This window comes from Mastigoproctus giganteus, chromosome 5, assembly GCF_048544385.1.
Source record: "Mastigoproctus giganteus isolate SK-2022 chromosome 5, ASM4854438v1, whole genome shotgun sequence".
Lineage (NCBI taxonomy): Eukaryota > Metazoa > Arthropoda > Arachnida > Uropygi > Thelyphonidae > Mastigoproctus > Mastigoproctus giganteus.
In genome coordinates, this window is record NC_143579.1 from 109,129,658 (window position 1) to 109,146,738 (window position 17,081).

Consider the following 17,081-nt stretch of genomic DNA (forward strand, 5'->3'; position numbering starts at 1 on the left):
GATGTTGTTTACTGTCTCTGCCCATGTGAGAGTTGTGGTGCACTGCGGGGTGAGTGTAGAGGAGATGACTTCATCTCTGGGGAGCTTGTTCGTAAAAATGCGATACACAACTCCCCAGAGGTTGCTGTTTCTAGTCGTGGAGACCAGATGCTCCCATGACGGTTTCTTCTTGGCTCTAATTAAACTAGTGTAGTAATTTCTTAGCCTACGGTAGTTGCATCAACTTCATGAGGGGGCCAAGTACGGCGAATACGTTGGAATACTTTCTGTGCTGCATGAACCTGATGGTGGAGATGTTCCAGTTGGTTGCAGCACCATGGGACAGCACTCGGGAAAGGTTGTTTTTTCTTGATTGTTTTGTCACAGACATTGGTTATCATTGATGTCATTTTCCTCTGATGCTGGTTGTGGTTGAGGTTGGTGAGATTGGTATTTATAGGAATTCGAAGGAAGCTTGAACCGTTGAATTAAAGGAATGTTGAAGGTGAGAGAGAGAGAGAGAGAGAGAGAGAGAGAGAGAGAGAGAGAGAGAGAGAGAGAGAGAGAGAGAGAGAGAGAGAGAGAGAGAGAGAGAGAGAGAGAGAGAAAAGTAGAAGGGAATCACCAAGAAAGAGAAGAATGATGGATTATTGACACAGCAGGCCCCTAGGATAATCGAGCAGTGATAACACATTGAACAGTTAGCAAAGCAAGCTTCTGACACTGATTGCATGTGATCTTTTCAGCGTTCATGCTTTTCTTCTGCATCGGACTTGACATATTTAGAAAATAAACAACTTTTACAAATTAGTAGAAGTAGAACAGTTTTTTTTTTTTTTTTTTTACTGATTTGGAGCGAGGGATTTAAAACAATTCGTTATTACAACGAATAGCAGATATGTTCCAGCTTGTAGGTCGTTATCAGCTGTTCACTAGGGAATTGATTCCTTAAGTGAATAAGGGATTTAAACAACCCTCTTAAGTGCTAACATTGACCTTGAAAGGTTTCCTAGCGGATAGCTTTAGCGTTTCTGGGGTGGTAGAAGGTTAAGTATCTTCCCGGAACATAAGTTCATCTTCGCCATGTTACTCTGTGATGATAAAAACTGTAGAGCAGCCAGAAACGTTTAGCGTTATGTTTGCGTAGAGGACGAATTTCGAAAGTCGCTCGTGCGCGGCTATTAGCTTCTTTTTCCCTTCATTTAATTTAATTTAATTAGGCAACCACAGAATGGAAGGTGCACTTTCCTTTCTTAGGAAAATTTTTATAGCCCATAACTTAGTTTTAAACCCATAATCCCTGTAAGTTATTAGAATCCTATAATCACTATGTACAAATGTGGTAAAACTCTCCACAGCTAAGCGGATTACTATGAGGTGAGTGCTGAAAATTAAGCTAAGCTATACATACGATCTAGTTATTACATTACAGCACATAAGGACTCCTTAAAAATCAAGAGTCAATTAAGTTAAGCTATACATACGATCTAGTTTGCGTATATTATGTGTTGTTTAGTTGTTTCTAGCCTCTTTGCCCCCAGGCAGGCGATCTCCTGGAAAGCATGCCCGTTGCCCGTCCACACCACGAGGAGGTGGGCCACAACTAGATATGTCCTTACCCAAGTGGAGATAGACCATTACAATCTTTGTCTGCCCTGAAGAGGGCGAAGTCCCGCACCCACCGAAGATAGTGCGGGATAGCAAATCCCAAACCCATAGCTACCCAAACTTAGGGTACCAGCATAGAGAAAAAAAAAAAAAAATAATAAATAAAATCATAATTTAAAAAAATAAGTTAATTAAAAAAATAGTAAAATAAAATAAACTAAGATAAAAATTTATAGATAAGAGTAGAAAAAAATAATAAAAATAAAATAAAACAGCATTAAAAAAAAGAAGTAAAATAAAATAAAATAATATATATATATATACAAAGTAAAAAAAAGAAATTACTAATAAAATAAATAAATAAATAAAATGAAGGTGAAGTAAAATTTAGTTTAGTCTTTAGCCTGTACTCTCTGTATCATAGAAGTTCTTTTTCTGCTGCATGCTTTTTTTTCTATATGTATTTCCATGGGCACTGTTCTTCTGAGTTGGCTACTATAATTCCTGCCCTCTCTCTCAAACCTGTTCAAATGCTGCAACCAGTCAGCATCCTTTTACTGTCCAACTTCAAATTCACAGAACCAACTTTTCTTCTTCCTCATTTATTCCTTCAACTTCTGTTTTTTGGAAAAATCTTCATTCATAGGTTTTACCTAAAAATTACAATCTACAGAAATTCAAATCTAATGTCAACGAGTATCTTCTTTCATCTTCTCAATCTTCACCCCATGCACGGTGCTAAGCACTATAGGTTCTAATACCTCTCATACTTGGGGTTCTAACAAAAAAAATTACCCTCATCAGGACAGATAGAAGAGTTTAGGAAGCCGCAGTAAGAGAATTAAAGGTTGGTCCATCCTGTCTTCCTTGACGGGATTGAGGAAATTCTCTTTTCTTAGGATCTGGGCTTGCTGTTTTCATTTTTAGGACCGGATTCATTGCACCTGCTGTACACTCTTTTCTCCGCAAAGGGCCAGTCTGGTCCTCGCGGGTGTTATAGGGTTTAAAATCGCAGTCTTTCCATACTGGGTGAAAAGAACTGAGTTCGTACCCGTCAATATTAGCATTACCATTAGAAGAGGCATTTGATGCAAGAAAGCAAGCTTATGCAGCATCAGCCAAAAAAAAAAAAAAAAAAATTAAAAATAAAATAAAAAAAATAACCACTTCCACTTCACTCCTCTGTTCGTTCGAAATACCTGTCCAGCTGAGCCTTAAACTTATTTAGGCTATCAACCTCCACAACAAGGGATGGAAGTATGTTCCACCAACCAACCACCCGCTGGCTAAAGGCAAATTTCCGCACGTCTATCCTACATCTGTCTTTCCTCAATTTGAATTTATGCCCTCTCAGGTGATTATTCTGAGCAAGAGGAAGAATCCCATCAGCATTGAGCATGCTCAAACCATTCAAGGATTTATACACCTCTATCAGATCACCTCGCTGGTGCCTAGTTTCCAGACACTGTAATTTGCAAAACTTAAGCCTTTCTTCGTAAGAGCACCCCTTTGGTCCATTCACTAATCTTGTTGCCCTTCTCTGTACTCGTTCCAGCAGCTCTACATCCTTCTTGAAATGAGGCCTCCAGACCTGTATACAGTACTCTAGGTGTGGCCTGACCATTGCCTTATACAAGGGAATAATCACCTCCTTATCCCTGCTACACCATGAGATACTCTTGCAGCCCGTCTGCACTGCTCAGAGAACTTCATATCTGCCTGCACAACCACCCCCAAGTCCCTTTCATTCTCTACCACTGTCAGTATAGTACCACAGAGTTGATACGTTGCTCTAGGGTTGCTGTTTCCCATATGTAGTACTTTACATTTTCCGATGTTAAACTTCATTTACCACCTCTCAGCCCATCTGCTCAACCTTTCTAGATCCTGTTGCAGCAGCATAATGTCAGTAGTGTCCTTGACAACCCTGCCAACCTTTGTATCGTCTGCAAACTTGGACATTAAGCTTGATATACAATCATCAAAATTATTTTTAAATACAGAAAACAATAATGGACCCAATACTGAACCCTGAGGGACTCCACTAATAACATTAGTCCACGATGAGCAGTGTCCATTGATTACCACTCTCTGTCTTCTCCCCCTCAACCACCCCTTTATCCATAGCAGCAATTTGCCTCCAATGCCACACTGCTCCAATTTGTGCAGCAGTCTTCCATGTGCAACAGTATCAAAAGCCTTTCTAAGATCCAAGTATATAATATCAAAGTTATTCCCTGCATCTAGTTCTTTTGTGACTGCATCATAGTATCCAATCAAATTGGTCAGGCAAGACTTTCCCTTAACAAAACCATGCTGTGTCCGAGCTATAACTGAAGTCTTGTCTAGATGATCCTGCAGTGCTTCTTTAACCAGAGCCTCCATTAATTTTCCGGGAACAGAAGTTAAACTCACAGGTCTATAATTGCTTGTGTCAGCCTTTGATCCTCCTTTGTGAATTGGAGTCACATTTGCACATCTCCAGTCCATGGGTACCTCCCCTGAGTCCAAGGAAGCTCTCATAATTATGGCTAAGGGTTTGCTTACCTCCTTTAATATAACTGGATAGATCCCATCCACCCCAGGTGCCTTTCTTGTGTTTATCTTCAACAATTTCTCCTCCACTTTACTCTCAGTTATTACAAGATTCTCTAGCTTACTGCCAGAGTTGAATACACCTCTGGAATTCCCCTCGCTGAATATTATTATTATTATTATTATTATTGTTATTATTAGCTACATGGTGTAAGGAAGCCTAAGGCTTATGCTGCACCAGCTAAAAAAAAAAATGACCGAGTTACTCTGAGAGAGAGAGAGAGAGAGAGAGAGAGAGAGAGAGAGAGAGAGAGAGAGAGAGAAGTAGAAAGGAATAACCAAGAAAGAGAAGAATGATGGTATCCAGCTATGGACCTTGGGTGTGCCAAGCCCATACTCACCAGATATGAGCCCCTGGGGTAAGGTGAGGAACTTTTATGAGTTTTTTTCGCAACGTAGTTGATTTAGACTCTAAGTCAACCTAACTCCCTGAAATTCCGGTTTTTCGTCCAGCAAACAGAAAATCGAATGTTCTACTACAATATACTGACGGCTCGTAGCCTTAGCCACAGAGTAGTAACGTATCTTAATTCTCTGTGTCTGTGGCCTTAGCCGCTCACACCTGTTTCACGTTTCACATGCACCTATATAGACGCGTAATTAGTTTACAGAGTGTTTTTTGATAGCTTTTTTTTTTTTTCAATTGTATTTTTTTACCCCGCTCCTTTGTGTCTTTATTATTTTTTACATCCGGGATTCTAAATCACATTGTCTATAACAGACTACTGTACTCTAGTAAGGTACACAGATGTGTTACTACTCTGTGAGAGTAGTAGCGTATTCTGTGCTTTGTGAAATATTAACAGTTTGCCTGCATAGTAAGTTCGAATTTAATATGTACTTCTGCACTGGACAAACATTTTTGTCGTTATTTTAAACTTTGGAAGCTAGAACATCCGGTTTACTAGACGGAGGAGGCGTACGTCACTCCAATGATTGACAACTTTCGCTCCTCCCACTGCCTACGTTCAGTTTCTGTCACATGACACTAAAGCCGTTACTAATACGTGAATACGGTCATTTGATATTGATTTGGTTTGATTGGCTATTAGTACCTGCTCTTTGTGTTGAAAAGTAATGATTCGTGCTAAGCAACTGCAAAGTGTCCATTTCTTCTGAGAAGCCCGTTCGTCATGAACCCTCTAGAGAGACTAACTTCCATTTTTTTTATTCGTTTACAGTATGATAGTACTTTTATGAATGTGGTTGAATGGTGTATGAGTGTTGGTTTGATATCCTCCCTATATAAATGTCCTAAGTGTGGGAATATGATGCGATTGACCGAGAGAAAGGATATTATGGATGGATATGAGTGGAGGTGTAGAGTGGGTGGATGGTTAAATGGGCATTACGTGAAAAGATCGGTGCGAAAGGGGTCCTGGTTCTCGGAGAGTAAGTTGAGAATGTCTGAGGTGCTGCTTCTGACCTATTATTGGGTTCAGAAGTTGCCCTGTGAACATGCAATACATGATTTGGGTGTTAGTTCCAGTACCGTTTCTGATTGGCGTAGCTTTTGTCGTGAGGTGTGTGTTGATGCCTGTGTGAGAGAAAGTTGTGTAATAGGTGGCGAAAATGTTGTGGTCGAAATCGGCGAGAGCAAATTTGGGAAAAGGAAATACAACAGAGGAAGGCGTGTAAACAGCAAATGGGTATTTGGAGGTGTTGAGAGAGGCACTAAACGGTGTTTTTTCAGGGTCGTTGAGAGCAGGAGTAAAGATGTCCTGCTAGACATCATTAAGTCTTTCATTTTGCCAGGTACTACAATAGTATCTGATTGTTGGAAGGCTTACGATTGCCTAGGGGATGAAGGATTTACGCATATAGCGATAAATCAATCGCTTCATTTCAGCGATCCTGAATCAGGCGAAAACACAAACAGTATAGAGGGATCGTGGAGTGCGATCAAGAGACAGATGCCGCGCCAGACTGCTGAGGATCAATTTGATTCTTACTTAGCCGAATACATGTGGCGTCGGAAACACTCAGAGCCATCCGATCTCACGAGGGAATTTTTAAAAGCTGTGTGCACGTTATATCCACCTATGGATGAGGATTGAAAAGTCCGGCGATATCTGGTAAGTGAGTTCGGAAAACAAGATTAGGTTAGTAAATTCACCTACTAATGTGTCCTAATAATTTATAGAAAGAAATTACAGTACTGTACATAAATTTTAAACGGATAACCGAACGTTTTCCCGCATGTGTGACGTAGTTCTCCTGCGATCAACGCAAATTTGGAAACAGGTACGCCGACATGCAGTCGTTGGTGGGACGGCATTAGCTTCCACGCTGCTTCGCCATCGTTGCTTGCCGCAAAGATGCTTGGGAAATCGGTCACGTGACAACTGACGCTCGCTTCAGCATAGCGGCTGCAATCCAGGAATAATAGAAATTGGTGCTCGTTCTTAACTGACGCTTCGGCGTGGTTGTGGGGCAGCGAGTGAGGGCGAAAGGTGTTATGTGACAGAAACTGAACGTAAGCAGTGGAAGGAGAGAAAGTTGTCAATCACTGCAGTGATGTGCCCCTCCTCCGTTTAGTAAACCGGATGTACCAGCTTCTAAAGTTTAATCTTTTATTCCACCGGACTTTGACCTCCGGTGGAATAAAATTCCCGCCCCCCACGCAAAACTTTTCTCGTCGGACGTTGAAATTTTCGCCATATCAAGTAGTATTTAACTGAAATAAACATGAATAAAGCAAATAAATTAAGTTTAAGAAAACGAAAAAGATGCTCACAAGCTTCTGAACAGTCACTAACACTACCTCAGCTTGATACTTCTAGTGGTAAAGAACCAGTTATTCAACCATTTAATGTTTCACCTTTGAAAAAGAGGAGATGGAAGGACGGTTCAACTTCTGGGACGTTTGCAAATACCAGATCATGTCGGATACAAAAACAACATCCCAGAACAGGTATTTCACGAGGTTTGTTTTATTTTTATTATTTTTAAAAATATTGTGGTTTATTAGCATTAGCAGAGGCATACAATGCAAGAAAGCAAGCTTATGCAGCATCGGCCAAAAAAAACCCTCCCATTTCACTCCTCTATTCACCCCAAATGCTTGTCCAGATCAACCTGAAATTTATTTAAGCTATCAACTTCCACAAGAGATGGAAGTCTGTTCCAGCAATCACCTACCTGCTGGCTAAAGGCAAATTTCCACACAACTATTCTACAACTGCCTTACCTCAGTTTGAATCCATGCCCCTCATTTTCTTAATCTGAACAAGAGGAAAAATCCCATCAGCATTCAGCTTGACCACTCAAGCCTTATACACCTCAATCAGATCACCTCGCATGTGCTAGTCTCCAGGTGCTGCAATTTGCAGAACTTAAGCCTATCTTTGTAAGAGCGCCCTTTTGTTCCCCTCCCCATTCTTGTTGCCCTTCTTTGTACTCTGTACTCATTCCAGCAACTCTACATCCTTCCTAAAATGAGGCCTCCAGAGCTGTACACGGTATTCAAGGTGTGGCCTGACCATTGCCTTGTACAACAAGATAATCACCTCCTTAACCTGGCTAGCAAAATTCCTATATATCACTGACAAGACTCCATGACCCGCTTTGGCAGACTCTGCACTGATCAGCGAACTTCATATCTGACTGCACAGTTACTTCCAGGTCTTTTTCATTCTCCACTTCTCTGAGTGTAGTACCACACAGTTGGTATGTTTCTTTTGGGTTACTTGCTACCCATATACAGTCCTTTACATTTGTCAATGTTAAACTTCAGTTGCCACTTCTCAGCCCATCTCCTCAATCTTTCTAGATCCTGTTGCAGTAGTGTACTGTCATTAGTGTCATTAACAACCCTACCAACCTTCATAACGTGTGCAAACTTAGACATTAAGCCTAATATGGCTTAATCCCAGGGATGGGATACACTTAAATAGAAAGGGTGCAAGAATACTTGCTGATGCTATTGAGGCAGTGTTAGTGGGGTTGGAAAACTGCTAGCTTGGGGGGGGGATACAAGGTCTAATAGATTAACAGTAGCCACTGGCAGAGGTGAAAGTGATTCTTGCACTGCTTCTATTGGAATGAGCAGAAGCCTGCAAAACAAGATGCAGGATGTTTCAGAGACTGTTGGGAGTCATTGCGGTACAAGTAAACACATGGGTTGTGTTAAGGTAGCTAAGAATAGGAACAGGTGCATGTATACTTGTGTGTACACCAATGCTAGGAGTTTGGTAAATAAATTTGATGAATTTGAGGTATTGCTCAAAGCATCAAAGGCAGATATTGTTGGGATATCAGAGACATGGTGTCACACAGATATAAGGAATGCAGAACTGGAATTTGGTGAGTACGTCTACAGACAGGATAGGAAGGGAGGAGGGGTTATGCTATTAGTTAAGAAACACTTAAAATCCAAGGAAGTGAAGCCAGTCGACATCTCTGGACAGTGCAGTGTCGAGTCAGTTTGGTATGACATAAGCATTGGGAGATCAAAATTGAGAGTAGGAGTGTGCTATAGGCCTAATGACTCTGATGAGTATAATAAGAAAATGTACAGGGAAATAGTGGGCCAGTAAATCAGAGAGTCTTATAATGGGGGATTTTAATTTCCCAGATAATGACTGGAATTTGTGGTTTGGTCACTCACACACTAGCAAGGCTTTTGTGGATTTATTGGATGATTGTTTTCTACATCAGCATGTTTGGGAGGCAACTAGAGGGAGTAATATTCTTGATTTGATTATCAGTAGTGATTCTTCATGCATTAAGAATCTGCAGATACAGGAACCACTAGGTGGCAGTGATCACAGTGTGCTGAAGTGGGATTTACTCAAAGAGGTAACTACCATCAGGGGTATGGGGAAGGGTTATTGCTTTCGTAAAGGCGACTATGATGGTCTGAGACTGTATTTAAATTCTATACAGTGGGACCAACTGATGATGTTACCAACAGCAAATTCAAAATGGGAAGCATTCAGGGAATTTGTCTTGGAAGCTACTAGGCTTTACATACCAACTAAGAAATATTGTTCAAGGTTTAGGCATAAATGGATGTCAGATGATCTAATGAGACACATGGCAGAGAAGAAAAATGCATGGGATACATATAAATTAACACGTGACACAGAAGCCTATGATATATATAAGCTGGTCTGTAACCAAGTCACAAAGGAGGTTAGGCAGGCAAAGGCAGATTATGAGAAATCTTTGGCAAAGGATGCAAAGAAAAACAGTAAAGAGTTCTTTACTTATGTAAACTCTAGAAGGAAGGGGATGAATCAGATTGCTCCACTTGATATCGATGGTCCAACTGTTGATGATCCTGCTCAGGTAGCTAACAAACTAAATGAATATTTTGCATCGACATTCACACATGAGGAGTTATTCAGCAAGGGGAATGCCAGAGGTGTATTCATCTCTGACAGTAAGCTAGATAATTTTGTAATAACTGAGCGTAAAGTGGAGGAGAAATTGTTGAAGATAAACACAAGAAAGGCACCTGGGGTGGATGGGATCTATCCAGTTATATTAAAGGAGGCAGCAAAGGAAGTAAGGAAACCCTTAGCCATAATTATGAGAGCTTCCTTGGACTCAGGGAAGGTACCTATAGACTGGAGATGTGCAAATGTGACCCCAGTTCACAAAGGAGGATCAAAGGCTGACACAAGTAATTATAGACCTCTGAGTTTAACTTCTGTTCCAGGAAAATTAATGGAGGCACTGGTTAAAGAAGCACTGCAGGATCATCTAGACAAGACTTCAGTTATAGCTCGGAAACAGCATGATTTTGTTAAGGGGAAGTCTTGCCCGACCAATTTGATTGGATACTATGATGCAGTCACAAAAGAGCTGGATGCAGGGAATAACTTTGATATTATATACTTGGATCTTAGAAAGGCTTTTGATACTCTTGCACATGGAAGACTGCTGCACAAATTGGAGCAGTGTGGCATTGGAGGCAAATTGCTGCTATGGATAAAGGGGTGGTTGAGGGGGAGAAGACAGAGTGGTAATCAATGGACACTGCTCATCGTGGACTAATGTTATTAATGGATTCCCTCAGGGTTCAGTGTTGGGTCCATTGTTGTTTTCTGTATTTATAAATAATTTTGATGATGGTATATCAAGCTTAATGTCCAAGTTTGCAGATGATACAAAGGTTGGCAGCGTTGTTAATGGCACTACTGACGCTCTGCTGCTGCAACAGGATCTGGAAAGGTTGAGCAGATGGGCTGAGAGGTGGCAAATGAAGTTTAACATTGACAAATGTAAAGTACTACATATGGGAGACAGTAACCCCAGAGCAACGTATCAACTCTGTGGTACTACACTGACAGTGGTAGAGAATGAAAAGGATCTGGGGGTAATTGTGCAGGCAGATATGAAGTTCTCTGAACAGTGCAGACAGGCTGCAAGAGTAGCTCATGGTGTCTTGTCAATTATATACAGGAATTTTTCTAGTAGGGATAAGGTGATTATTCCCTTGTATAAGGCAATGGTCAGGCCACACCTTGAGTACTGTATACAGGTCTGGAGGCCTCATTTCAAGAAGGATGTTGAGCTGCTGGAACGAGTACAAAGAAGGGCAACAAGATTAGTGAATGGAACAATGGGTTGCTCTTACGAAGAAAGGCTTACGTTTTGCAAATTACAGTGTCTGGAGACCAGGCACCGGTGAGGTGATCTGATAGAGGTGTATAAGGCCTTGAATGGTTTGGGCATGCTCAATGCTGATGGGATTCTTCCTCTTGCTCAGAATAATCACCTGAGTGGGCATAAATTCAAATTGAGGAAAGACAGATGTAGGATAGATGTGTGGAAATTTGCCTTTAGCCAGCGGGTGGTTGGTTGGTGGAACAGACTTCCATCCCTTGTTGTGGAAATTGATAGCCTAAATAAATTTAAGGCACAGCTGGACAGGGATTTCGAATGAACGGAGGGGTGAAGTGGAAGTTTTTTTTAAATTTTTTTATTTTATTTTATTATTATTTTTTTTTTTTGGCCGATGCTGCATGAGCTGGCTTTCTTGCATCATCTGCCTCTGCTAATGCTAATGTACCCTCATCAATATCATTGATGAATACACAAAAAAACCTGGGCAACTCCACTAATAACATTAGTCCATGAAGAGCAGTGTCCATTGATTACCACTCTGTCGTCTTCCACTCAACCATCCTTTTATCCATTGTAGCAACTTGCCCTTAATGCAATACTGCTCAAATTTGTACAGCATTCTTCCATGTGCAACAGTATCAAAAGCTTTCCTGAAATCCAAATATACGATATCAAAATTATTTTTTGCATTCAGTTCCTCTGTGACCTTTTGGTATCCAATCAAATCGGTTAGACAAGACCTCCCTTTAACAAACGAATGACTCCATAGTCTCACATCTGGTGAATATGGGTTTGGCACACCCAGGGTCCTGAGTTGGATATCATAATTCTTCTCTTTCTTGGTGATTCCCTTCTACTTCTCTCTCTTTCTCAGAGTAACTCGGAAATTTTTTTTGGCTAGTGCAGCATAAGCCTCAGGCTTCCTTGCACTATATGTCTAGTAATAATAATAATAATGATGCGGTATCTTAACTACTACTACTGCAGTCTTGTCTAGATGATCCTGAAATGCTTCTTTACCAGCAATTCCATTATTTTCCCAGGAACACAAGTTAAACTAACAGGTATATAGTTACTCGTATCACCTTTTGAACCCCCTTTGTATATTGGGGGTACATTTGCACACCTCCAGTCCATGGTGCCTTCCCTGAGTCCAAAGAAGCTCTCGTAATTATAGCTAAGGGTTTGCTTACTTCCTTTGTTGCCTCCTTTAATATAACTGGATAGATCCCATTTGCCTCAGGTGCCTTCCTTATATTTAACTTCAACAATTTCTCCTCCACTTTGCCCTCAGCTATTAAAAAATCACTTAGCTGTCTGTTAGAGTTTGATAAGCTTCTGGCATTCTCCTCCTTGAATAACTCCTCGTGTGTGAATGTGGATGCAAAATACTCAGTTCAGTTTATCTGTTACCTGAGCATGATTATCAATAGTCAAACCATCTTTGTTAAGTGGACCAATCTGATTCATTCCTTTCCTTCTAGAATTTACATAAGTAAAGAACTCTTTCCTGTTTTTCTTTGCATCCTTTGCCAAGATTTCTTGTAATCTGCCTTTGCCTGCCTAACCTCCTTTGTGACTTGATTATAGGCTAGTTTATATCTGCCATAGGCTTCTGTGTCATCAGATAATTTATATGTATCCTATGCATTTTTCTTCTCTGCCACGAGCCTCATTAGTTCATCTGACATCCATTTAGGTCTAAATCTTGAACAGTATTTCTTAGTTGGTGTGGAAAGCCTAGTAGCTTCCAAGTTTAATTCCTTGAAGGCTTCCCATTTCGAATTCACCATTGGTAACATCATCAGTTGATCCCACTGTATGGAATTTAAAAACTGTCTGAGACCATTGTAGTCACCTTTACGAAAGCAAAAGCAATTCCCTTTGCCCTTGATGGTAGTTACATCTCTAAGTAAACCCCACGTCGGTACATAGTGATCACTGTCACCCAGTGGTTACTTTTTCTGCAATTTCTTAATGCACCTGCCAATGTAATTCAACATAAAATCTTATGTTGAATTACACTAGCAGGTTTTGACACTGTCGGCTTCCAACATTTTGGCCCCATCAGATTTACTTATCCTGCCAAAGTTGCTGTTGGCCCTGACGGCAATCATATCTAAGCTGCCGGAGTCAGCCGGCACCCCACAGTGCTGAAACTGAAAAACCATGATCCCTTAAGCTGCATTGTATTCTTCATTGTTATTCCTTAGACACCCCAGGTTAGTTGGTCAAGGGATTTCAACTGTGATGCAGGATCCAAAGGATGTAGATTTGATATATTATGTGCAAAAAGATTAGTCAAAGGCACTTATCAAGAAAAAGTTAGTGCTGTAAATTGCAGCATCTGGAAACTAAACAACTCTTTCTCAAATGACACACACACACGAATTATAACTTTAAATCAGAAAAGGATGATTGCAAGATAGATGTGTGAAATTTGCTCTTAGCCAGAAATTAAATAATTTTTGGAATAACCTTCAGCCTGGTGTTGTGGAAGTGGGTATTTCTAATATTTTTAAAGGATTGGATAAATTATTAAAGGGATGGGCAAATGATGTAGATAGTCTGCTTTTTTTTGGTTGATGCTGTATAAGCTTGTTTCTTTACATTATTTTGCCACTTCTAATACATTACTGTTAAGTTTAAGAGGTCCTTAGTTTTGACCCTTGAATTTCAATTAAAAAAAAAAAAAACAGTATGTACTTATAAATGCCAAGACCTTTTATGGAGTTCCAGGTATAGACATAGGGTTGCCATATTTTCAAATTTCAAAAGGAAGACACAGCAGAATTCTGGGATACTTGTTGAAATTGATGTCGTATATAACAAGTTGTCACACGAGAGTATCGTTGACTTGCTGCATTATGACCTTAGTTGGCCAGTGCACCAAAAAAACCAAACCAAAAGAAATCATGTGTATTGTATGATACCAGTATGGCTAGCATTAGCAAAGGCACATGATGCAAGAAAGCAAACTTATATAGCATCAGCCAAAAAAAAAAAAAACCCTTATTCACCCATCCACTTGCACCAAATGTTTGTCAAGTTCTGCCTTGAATCTATTTAAGCCATCAACTTCTAAGACAGATGGAAGTTTGTTCCAGCGATCAGCCACCCACTGGCTAAAGGCAAACTTCTGCACATTGATTTTAACTCATAAGGCTGATTCATTAATTAAGAAAAGATATACAAAACAAACATAATTTAAGAACAAATATGCCCCTGAAAATAATATTATTATACACCACCTTTCCAAATTCCTTCCCCTGCTCCCTATTGCATATTTCCTATGACAGGTTATGAACAAGAAAACCAGGTACAAAAGAATTATTAGTAGTGTGGTTCTTTACTTGCCCTTAGATGTGAAATAAATTTTTTTGTAAAATTAAAATATAATTTTGTATAGTCACCCATCATCAATATCATGTTTTTGAAATGGGGGAGTAGGGGAAAGGAAACAGGACTCCTGTATCCTGGCTTTTTAAAATTTTTATTAAAGAAATTACAAATGCAGAAGTATGCCAAGTGAACTCGGCATATCTCTGTACACTGGTAAATTTTTTAAATTAAAATTTTTAATAAGAATGCCAAGTGAACGTGGAATACTGCTTATAATTTTAATTTCGGGATAGTTATTAGTTTTAATTGTGCTAGTTTTAATGTACTAGGTGTTGAAAAGTGTTTCCAAGTTGAAAAAGTATCACAGAATGGATTACAGGTAATTTCTTTAATAGTATATTTTGGACTATGGTAACAAACTGTTCTTTAATTAATAAGAAAAAATTATAGTCCCTTTACTTATACAGCTTATTATATATGTTTTTCAGCTGATTTTATTTTTTCATCAGTTAGGTGGTAGGTAATTGAATTCTGGTTGTGTTGTAATTTTGACTGATCTGCCAGGACAGTTTACCAAATTAGGGATTACCTAATGAGGGATGAAGATAAAAGAATGACAGAAGAAATTGCTGTCAGACCTGTATGCACAAAATGAGCATTTATTGGATAGAATTAGTGTGGACCTGTACAAATTGAAGCAGTGTGTCATTAAGGCTAAGTTACTGCTATGGATAAAGGGATGGTTGAGTGGGAGAATATAGAGTGTGGTTATTAATGACACTGCTCTTTGTAGACTAATGTTATTAGTGGAGTTCCACAGGGTTTGATGCTGGGCCTATTGTTGTTTTCTGTATTTGTTAATGATATTGATAAGAAGATATTAGGCTTAATGTCTAAGTTTGCAGATGATACAAAGGTTGGCAGGGCGGTTAATGGCACAATTAAGGTATGCTGCTGCAACAAGGTTTAGAAAAATTAGGGAAATGGGCTGAGAAATGGCAGTTGAAGTTTAACATTGACAAATGTATAAGCTACTGCATATGGGTAGCAGTAATAACAGAGTAATATGCCAACTGTATAGCACTCAGGGTAGTGGAAAAACGAAAATGACTTGGGGGGGGTGTAATTGTGCAGTCAGATATGAAATTCTCTGAGCAGTGTAGACAGGCTGCCAGGATAGCTCATAGGGATTTATTACTAATTATTAGCCATATGGTGCAAGGAAGCCTGAGGTTTATGCTGCACCAGCCAAAAAAAAAAAAAAAAAATTCCCGAGTTAGCCCTAAGAGAGAGAGAGAGAAAGTAGAGGGGAATCACCAAAAAAGAGAAGAATGATGATATCCAGCTCAGGATCCTGGGTGTGCCAAGCCCATACTTACCAGATGTGAGCCCCTGGGGTTAATCAGTTATATGCAGTAATTTTGTAAGGGATAGGGGGATTATCCCACTGTATAATGTAATGGTTAGGGCACATCTTTAGCACTGCATACAAATCTGGAGGCCTCATTTCAGGAAGGATGTAGAGCTGCTAGAACGGATACAGGGGAAGAGCCGTGAGACTAGTAAGCAGACAAAAGCTTGATAAGATAAATGCTAGTATGCCTTTCTCTTACCAAGAAAGGCTTCAGTTCTGCAAAATTTCAACATCTGGAGACTAGCACCCCAAAAGCAATTTGATTGAGGCATTTAAGTTGTTGAATGGCTTTAGTAAACTGGATGCTGATGGGATTCTTCCTCTTGGTTACACTATGCACATGAGGGGATATAAATTCAAATTGAGATAGGATGGTTGCAGAATAGATGTGTTGAAGTATACCTTCAGCCTGTGGGTAGTTGATTGCTGGAAGAACAAGCTTCCATTCATTGTTGTGGAAGTGTAGAGTTTGAATAAATTCAAGGAAGGCATAGACAAACTATTGAGGGGTTGGATAGGTGAAATGGGATTTTTTTTTTTCCCGCTGATTGCATTGCCACTACTGATACTAATACTAAGTTACAATGTATAGTATTGCATTAACTTTTTTTTTTTTTTTTTTTTTTGGATATCACACATTGTGGATATATGAAAACACATGGGAAAGCTATTTTCTGAAAAATATTTTTATATTTTTTAAAAATTTTATGTCATAAAATGAATAAAATATTGAGAGTAGAATGCTGTCTCTCCTAACATACAGAAGGAAATGGGATTTGCATTTGTAAATCAGGATTGCAACTCTAAATAGACACCAGCTTTAGTTTTTTAGTGAGTGGTGAGAGAGTGCAGTCCGAAAAATATATTTAGAGAAAATGGGATAGAAATACTACTCCTGTTCCAGTTAGTAGACCATGAAATGATTACCCCATTGAAATCAAATAGTATAATTAAGTAGAGTAAATTTTTGAAATCAAGTCATGCCTCTCTAGGAAACTACCTGTGATTATTTTGCAACACTGAGTGTACACAGATGAGTGAGAGGAGTTTTAAATGGGTACCTCATTTTGTGACATAAGCACACCTGTCTGTCTTCCTGACAGTTTTCCTAATAGTGACTTTGGATGAGTCACAAAATTGCATGGCGCATTAGTGGCATTTGTATGTCGACTTCCATAAAATGGTTTTAATTCAATCTTATTGGACACTTTGGTAAACTTTGGTGCTTGGAGTTTAAAAAGAAATTTTATTATGTATTGTTATTAAATGCAATTCTCATGGTACCATTCAAATAGTTTGTGTTGCCATCTGTGGTACCAGTTTGGTAGGTTGCTAATTCCCGACCTAAGCAATGCACAGCGTGATTCAAAGAACATGCAACCCATAGTATATTTTCACTATAGGCCTGATGTAGCTGAGTGGTCAGGAGTGCAAGTGCAGTAGCACATGCTCTCTGAGCGGACTGGGGTTCAAACCCATGACTGCTAAATACAATTAACATTTCTATTGATTGATTTATTGTAAACTCCACTGACCTGGTGGTTGTGCCAGAGTATAAACAAGAACC

The 17,081-nt window shown here is 39.5% G+C and overlaps 1 protein-coding gene across 2 annotated transcripts in view; it reads left to right on the forward strand.

The window, feature by feature from the left end:
• Window positions 1-6,396: 6,396 nt before the first annotated feature.
• Window positions 6,397-17,081, forward strand: part of LOC150085629 (uncharacterized) — a 126,838-nt gene continuing 116,153 nt past the window's right edge. The window contains exon 1 of one of the 2 annotated variants that reach the window (XM_090374145.1): window positions 6,397-7,108. In XM_090374145.1, the coding sequence (XP_090230271.1) occupies window positions 6,871-7,108 (238 nt within the window). In that variant the 5' untranslated portion in view covers window positions 6,397-6,870. The remainder of the gene's footprint in view (window positions 7,109-17,081) is intronic. The other variant, XM_090374146.1, reaches the window with a different exon arrangement.